General features: G+C 34.7%; 1 protein-coding gene across 1 annotated transcript in view; it reads right to left on the bottom strand.

The window, feature by feature from the left end:
- Positions 1-774: 774 nt before the first annotated feature.
- The window catches only part of RPH3AL (rabphilin 3A like (without C2 domains)), a 599,751-nt gene continuing 591,822 nt past the window's right edge, over positions 775-8,703 (bottom strand). The window contains exon 11 of the mRNA XM_053707379.1: positions 775-2,040. Coding sequence (XP_053563354.1) covers positions 1,995-2,040 — 46 coding nt within the window. The 3' untranslated portion in view covers positions 775-1,994. The remainder of the gene's footprint in view (positions 2,041-8,703) is intronic.

Below are 8,703 nucleotides of genomic sequence, written 5' to 3'. Positions count from 1 at the left end.
TGCAGTTCCAACAGATAATAAGGTGCTTGCACTTAGCTTTTGTTAAAAATGGTTTATTTAAAAATCACATTAAAAACATCAAGCAATAAGTAGAGGGGGCATAGACATATAACATACAGCACCTTATTATCTATTGGGACTGCATCCTGGGGCCTACTGTTCTTGGAACTCGCATCCTGTTTTCCAGTCTGAAGCTAGGACAAGGGTTAGCTAATACACCCTGAGTTATCAGCCTGCGACTATAAGGGTGCTATTGCTACGTGTGAGTACCCATTTGGCATCTATGGATGTTTTTTTGCTGGTGGCATTTTTGATCTACACACGAGGCGCCCCTCTGCTTTGTGTTTATTTATAGTGCCTGATCTGGATTGATCTGAGAGGAGGAGAGCAGCCGTCCATCCAGTGCCTTCTGTTTGGATACCACACACGTTTGTGGACAGTGCATAGCACTACCCCTCCTTTTTGGGACTTTTTATTACTCTACTATTGTTATCAATGTTGTATCTGATTGCATTATATATGATTTTGTGATGCTGTATACCTAACTGTTGTATCTTTATTGCAGCTTGTTTGTTGTACGGGCTTCAGTCCACTGTTCTGTTTTTTGTTAGAGAGCGCCCCCTCTCATTTCTGGTTATATTTAACACTACATAAATAATAGATATAATGGATGTATGTAAATGAAAGATTGCCCTGAGATTACTATGTAGATGTATTTTTAAGTTATATTAGTTGACATATTAAAAAATTCATAAAGTAGCTGGGACTGCCATATTGTAACCTAGGTTTCCACCTCTGTGGAGGTCATTTAATAATCAGAATTTGGTGACACTTTGCAAATAAACAATAATAATAATAATGAAAGATTTTTTTGTATTTATGGTTGAAAATTGTAACTGGTAGTAATGATTATTATTGGAAAGGGGCACTGTTGAAATTGGGTCCCACCACAGACTTTATCCTGGTGCCCAATAAAGTCTTATTTTTTGTAAAATCACCAACAAAAAGTTCTGCCTTGTATCACATAATTAATAAATTCATACAAATAGCTGTCACAGTGTAAAAATAGTTGAACTGATAGTTAAAGGGACATTAAAATAGTTTCTTATATAAGTAATTACACGCCACACTGCAAACGGTCTGTACACAAAATAAGTACTTAAAAGGAGTTGCATGTTAACAAAATGTGAATAGATTTATAGTCTAGGGAGATAAATGTTGAGAAATCATTTGAGTGTGTTAATCTTATCTCCCCTCTTTTTGTCATTTAGGGACAACTATAAATGGGAGTTTTGAATTCTGGAAAATGCACTCCTCTCTGGGAGGGGACAGTAGATAAAAACTAAACAACAACAAAAAAAAGGGAACAACATAGATAATGAAAGACTGCTACTATTTTTAACATGCATAATTAAACCTTTACAGAAGTTAATTTTTGCATTTAATGTACCTTTAAAGTTCATAGGGGTGTGGACCTTAAATAAATTCAAACATGACAAAAAAATAAATGTGCGTCCACTGAATAAAAAAAACCCATAAAATGTTTGTTTTTTAAAAAAAAAAAAAAAATAATCAATCTGTGGAGCCATATAAAACAAACCAAAGACAGAAGAACATTGTGTAGATACCATTTTAAGCCATGTGAGGAGTGAGGTGATGAGTTTATCCATCCATATTGTGGTTCAAGTGCTCTCAGTTGATGAATGACTTCTTTGGTGAGCCCGGTATAAAGATTACACTCCATAAGGTGATAACAATTATATTGCAACTAAGAAGCAAGAACACAAGTTCCCACTTGGGCTCATGAAAGTGACAACTGACAATTTTAACAACAAAAAACATGCCCACCACTTCTCTTACCAGCACCAAACAATACATGAACAATTAAAATGTAATATGCGACTATATTCCAACTGTTAGCTTTCACTCTAATCCTTCACACAAGGATGGAGAGGTCCAAAGTCTTGATAGTCAGAACACACTTGAGGATGACTTTATCTTAGGTTCAGCGCCATAGAGTTGTGTGTCCACGCTTTTTTCCTTGCAGAAAAAAATCAAACAATTATTGTTAAACATGTGCTTACTTTATAATACCGTATCTTGCAAAATTAATACAGAATTCCCACATAAGATTATGCATCTGTTTCCAAAATAAAAACAAAAAAAAAAACCTGAAGTGAAACTTACAGATCTGAAGCAGTAATAAACAGAGATTATTTACATAATTATTCATTAAAGTGTATTTGAGTGCTCCTGGAAGACAAATGTCTACTGTTACAATTCAACAGTATTAGCAAGATTCATGAGAGAGTCTACAAATCTAATAAATTAGCCCAAATGGATGGCATAGTAAGTTTTGAGGACTTTTGTGGTTATGTATTCCAAGGTTATTAGATACTTCAAAAAATAGGAGCAGTATTATTATTATTTTTTTACATAAGAGAAACTTAGTGGTTTTTCAACAAAATAATAAACCAAATATTTCTTGTTTTAGTTTTTTCAGAGGTAAAAGCTCCTCTCACTAAGATAATAGCAGCCAGACGTGTGTTTTAATGAATAGATCGAGTAATCAGTCTGATGCGGCACATTTTTGATCATCATTGCACAGTAAACAAAGCAAATTAAACAGTTGCTCACACAGCAAATTCAAAGTCATCCATTTCACTGATCGTCTCTGCTAGAAAATAAAGGTATAAAAAAGCACTGATAAAAGAAATGATGAGAAAACCAGTGGGAGTTGGAATAGAAACAAAATAAAACTAATTTACAGCAGCCACTTATTAATTGATTTTTTTTCCCCAAGAGCTGTAACTGGGTCTAGATGTCCTACACACCAAGTGAACCTTGAACAACTTCAAGATAGAAACACCATGTTATGAACATCTGCAGAACTAACATTTTCTTTATTTATCTTTTTTTCTTTACCGTGAGTTGCTACCAAGTTGTTTTCTTTAAACGAAAAAAAAGCAGAAAAAAATGAAATCTTGGTATAGGAAATTGTATACCGTTGACATGGGCCAACAATGGCACTAGCAGGAAGCAGAAATATGTTTTGCTACTAAAAATGAGATGAGTAGCATCCAGGTGCTTAAAGGGACATGAAATTGTAATATAAAATGTTTAATTATAAGTAGTAAAATAAATAAATATATAATAATTGGATACTTGTATAGCGCACAACCTCAAACTTAATCGACTTGCGGCACTGATAACAAGTATTATTATTACCCAACTTAATGGAACTAATTTTACCGACCTCGGAAGAATGAAAGGCTGAGTGGACCTTGCCGGGATCAAACCTGCAACCCTTGGGTTGCCACAGATCTCTGTAACAGTGCATTAGCACAATGAGCTATCTGTCCGGCTTTTATATAAAAAATTGTATTATTTATTTTGCCTCCTTTCCCATATATTAATTCTAGGCTTTCCAATTCTCGTAAAGTTCATACTTCAGACTTCACAAGCCTAACCCTGCCAAATTTGACACAGTCATTGGTTGATCACCATTGTTGCTCATTTTTATTGGTCCCAAAATATCCTCAGCAGAGACAATAACATAGGAGGCATAAAAGCTAATTGTGCTAAGCCTCGCCTCCTCCAGTAACAAGTTTAAACCGGATCCTCCAAACACGGCACGTTTAGCCAGTCAAAAACAATTGCTGCAAACAATTTGTATTCAGTAACCTTTCACAGTCAGTTGGTATGTTATTTTGACAAAAAAATAATAATACCACAGTTAACAAATCAGCTTTTATCCATTGGATTTTTTCTTTGATGTCTTATATGCAGTGTTGCATAGCTGCTAACATCACACCAGTACATTCATATTAATTTCCTGTATTTGTAAATATTATGTGCTAGATTATGAGTGGAGCGGTAACTCCGCTAGAAGTAAGCTTTTTGTCGGGTAGCGTGCATATTACGAATTAAAAGTAAAACGTCTTCACACACACACAAAAAACAGAAATTTTAATATCGCAACCGCATTAACTTATTCCTTTAATGATTTTAATGGAGCTCAAAAACACCCAACAAGTTGCGCAAACCTGATTACGTTTACAAGTGTGCTAACCTGACATGAAATATTAATATTTCACATTCCAATGTTCTGCACATAGAAGAATGTTCATAGATTGTTCTATTTATTCTAATATATATATATATATATATATATATATAAAAATATATATATAGATGATTATATATAGTTATTTACAGTTTCACATTTCCATTTAAAAATATTTAGAACATATTCCCCTATGTATGCAAAGAACATTGGAATGTGAAATATTTACAGTAAATACACAGTTAAAAACTGTATTAAATATGGATATTGCATAAATATGTTTTTACATGTTTTCAGCTACTTGACTACAAAGGGCTCCAATGCACTATTTAAATACATATATACACATATAAATACATATTTAGATGTGTATGTACTGTACGTATCTCTATGTTAAAGCCTTTTGCAGCCTTTTTTTTCTAACACCTGAGATCTCATATTTTTGAGCCCTTATACATTTTTTATGCATTTAAAAATAAATTATAAAATAGTGTTATGAGTCTAACTTTACTTTTAAATGTATTTTTTATGCGTTTAGTACAACTTTGTTGTCTCGCGTAACAGTTAACCAGTACAAGGTTAATTCAATTGTGCTCGAGCGAACACATTTACGTTCAATCTGTAATACGCGCACTACTTCCAACGCTTGGAAAGAGCCACAATAAAGCCCTTTTTGGCTGTGCAGAACAGTTACTGCACTTCTCATAATCAAGCCCTATATCAGAATTGAATATTAGGGTAAATTTTCCTTTTTTTTATTCAGAAGTATTGTTAATTATGGGGGTTGTAAAGGCTTAGAAATAAAAAGCATCACATATATTGAAAAAGCATTATTTAAAGTAAATATGTTTTTAAAATGAGGTTATTGTGTTGGAAGTCATGAAACATTTTACTGGATTTTTAGATCACTGTTACTATAAAATAGCACAGAGCCAGGTTGACAGGTAGCCTGTTAGAAGCATTGGACTAAAATATGCATAGGCAGAGCTTGAGCAATGTGCTAAATTCCCCAGAGGTGCAGAGTTAATAACTGGATTTATAAAAACTTTATATATTTTTTATATTTATGCTCCTTAAAAAATGTGGGACATCATGTATTGAATACCTGCTTGTGAATGTTATATTATCATTTAACTCTAAAAATTATTATTATGTATATGAAAATGCACTAAAAATAATAATAATAATAATATCATCACCTAGATTACAAGTTTTGCGCTAAACAGGGTGTGAAACCAACGCCAAATAATGTGCATTATTGAACTCTCTGAGGAGGGGCAGCTACATTACAGAAAATCTATTTTTAAGATAAAAAAAATATTAAAAATACAGTTTTTTTTCAGCAAACTGTGTACTGGCAGACAGCTGCCAGTACCCAAGATGGTGGCAACTAGGTAGAGGGGGGAGGGTTAGAGAGCTGTTGGGGGGGGGGTCAGAGAGGTTGGGGGCTAAGGGGATCCAACACTGCAGAATAACTGTAAATAAATAATACAAAAAAATGCCTTTATTTTAGTACTGGCAAAGTTTCCGCCAGGACTTAAGATGGCGGTGACAATTGTGGGGTGGGGGAGGCAAGGGAGCTGTTTGAGAGGGTCATGGAGGGATCAGGGGTGGGATGTGTCAGGTGGGAGGCTGATCTCTACACTAAAGCTAAAACTAACCCTACAAGCTACCTAATTAACCCCTTAACTGCTGGGCATAAAAAGTGTGGTGCGCAGCACATTTTACGGCCTTCTAATTACCAAAAAGTAATGCCAAAGCCATATATGTCTGCTATTTCTGAACAAAGGGGATCCCAGAGAAGCATTTACAAACATCTGTGCCATGATTGCTCTAATTGTTTGTAAATAATTTCAGTGAGAAACCTAAAATTGTGAAAAAGTTGTTTATTTGATTGCATTTGGCGGTGAAATGGTGTAATGAAATATACCAAAATTGGCCTAGATCAATACTTTGGGTTGTCTACTACAATACATTAAAGCTACATTTAACCCTACAAGCTACCTAATTAACCCCTTCACTGCTGGGCATAATACATGTATGGTGCACAGCGGCATTTAGCGGCCTTCTAATTACCAAAAACTAATGCCATAGCCATAAATGTCTGCTATTTCTGAACAAAGGGGATATCAGAGAAGCATTTACAACCATTTGTGCCACAATTGCACAAGCTGTTTGTAAATAATTACAGTGAGAAACCTAAAGTTTGTGAAAAAGTTTGTGAAAAAATTAACAATTTTTTTTTTATTTGATCGCATTTGGCGATAAAATGGTGGCATGAAATATACCAAAATGGGCCTAGATCAATACGTTGCGTTGTCCACTAACAAAAATATAAATACATGTGAAGGGTTATTCAGGGATTCGTGACAGATATCAGTGTTCCAATGTAACTGTCGCTAATTTTGAAAAAAAAATAATGGTTTGGAAATAGCAAAGTGCTACTTGTACTTATACCTATAACTTGCAAAAAACCGAATAAAATGTAAACACTGGGTATTTCTAAACTCAGGAAAAAATTTAGAAACTATTTAGCATGGGTGTTTTTTGGTGTATGTAGATGTGTAACAGATTTTGGGGGTCAAAGATAGAAAAAGTGTGTTTTTTCCATTTTTTCATCATATTTTATAATTTTTTATAGCAAATTATAAGATATGATAAAAAATAATGGTATCTTTAGAAATTCCATTTTTATTTGTGAGAAAAATGGTATATAATATGTGTGGGTACAGTAAATGAGTAAGAGAAAAATTACAGCTAAACACAAACACAGCAGAAATGCAAAAATAGCCCTGGTCTCAAACGGTCAACAAATGGAAAAGTGGTCTGGTCACTAAGGGGTTAATCCTAACACCCTAACATAAACCCTAAATCTAAACACCCCTAATCTGCCACCCATGACATCGCTGACACCTAAAGTTTACCCTAAAAGTAAACTCCCCCACCGCACAAACCCCCAAAAATAAAAAAACCTAACTCAAAAAAATCCTAGGCTACCCATTGCCCCTAGAGGGGCATTTGGATGGGCATTGCCCTTAAAAGGGCATTCAGCTCTTTTACTGCCGTTAAAAGGGAATTCCGCTCTTTTAAAAAGCACCCAAAGCCCTAATCTACAAAAAGAAACCCACCCAAAAAACAAAACAAAAAAAAATAACACTAACCCCATAAAATCTACTCACGGTTCCTGAAGTCCGGGCATCCATCTTTATCTAGGTGGCAAGAAGTCTTCATCCAGGACGACAAAGACATCCTGCGCAGAGCGTCAGGTAGCCTTTTCAAATGGTGTACCTTGCTTTCCTATTGGCTGATTTGATAATTCAAATTAAAATCAGCCAATAGGATGAGAGCTTCTGAAATCCTATTGGCTGTTCAAAACAGCCAATTGGATGAGAGCTACTGATATCCTATTGGCTGATTTGTAAAACCAATAGGATTTCAGTAGCTCTCATACTATTGGCCGTTTTGAACAACCAATAGGATTTCAGAAGCTCTCACCCTATTGGCTGATTTGAATTTGAAGAATCAAATCAGCCAATAGCAATGCAAGGTAGGCCATTTTGAAATGGCTACCTTGCATTCAACTTCAGTGTACGGCAGTGAGTAGATTTTATGGGGTTAGTGTTAGGTTTTTTTGTTTTTTTTTTAGATTAGGGCTTTGGGCACTTTTAAAAGAGCTGAATGCCCTTTTAAGGGCAATGCCCATACAATTGCCCCTTTAGAATTTTTTAGAGTTAGGTTTATTTATTTTGGGGGGTGGTTGGGTGGGAGGGTTACTGTTATGGGGGACTTAGTAATTTGTTTAGGGTAAAATAGCTGTTTAACTTAGGGCAATGCCCTACAAAAGGCCCTTTTAAAGGCTATTGGTAGTTTATTGTAGGTTAGGGGGTGTATTTATTTTTTTGGGGGGCTTTTTTATTTTTTTAGGGCTATTAGATTAGGTGTAATTGTTTTTATTTTTGATAATTTCGTTTATTTTTTGTAAGCTTAGAGTTTTTTTATTTTTTGTAATTTAGTGTTTATTAATTTTTGTAATTTTCGAATTTTTACATTTTTTCTTTGTGTTTTTTTTTAATTTGTAATTTAGATTTTTCAATTGGTAGTTTTGTTTTTTTGTATTACACAGGAAAGTTTTTATTTATTTTAAGATAGTTATATTTTAATTTAAAGTTAGGGGTGTGTTAGGTTTAGGGGTTAATAGTTTTATTTAGTGTTTTGCAATGTGGGGGGCAGCGGTTTAGGAGTTAATAGGTTTAGTTCAGTAGTTACGATGTGGGGGGCTGGAGGTTTAGGGGTTAATACTTTATTATAGTATGTGCGATGTGGGGGGTGTTTAGGGATTCATAGGTTTATTTAGGTGTCAGCGATGTCTGGTGGTGGCGGATTAGGGGTTGATAACTTTTATTAGTGTCGGCGATGTCGGAGAGTGGCGGAATAGGGGTTAATAATTATATTTAGTGTTGGGGAGTGGAGGATTAGGGGTTAATAGGTTTATTTAATAGTCGCGATGTGGGTGGGAGGCAGGTTAGGGGTTAATAAGTTTAACATAGTGTTTGTGATGCAGGAGGGTAGCGGTTAAGGGGTTAATAGGTAGTTTATGGGTGTTAGTGTACTTTGTAACAGTTTAGTTATGAGTTTTG

The sequence above is a fragment of the Bombina bombina genome, chromosome 3 (genome assembly GCF_027579735.1).
Source record: "Bombina bombina isolate aBomBom1 chromosome 3, aBomBom1.pri, whole genome shotgun sequence".
NCBI lineage: Eukaryota > Metazoa > Chordata > Amphibia > Anura > Bombinatoridae > Bombina > Bombina bombina.
Note: the sequence above shows the minus strand (reverse complement) of the source record. Positions and strands in the feature narration are given on the sequence as shown.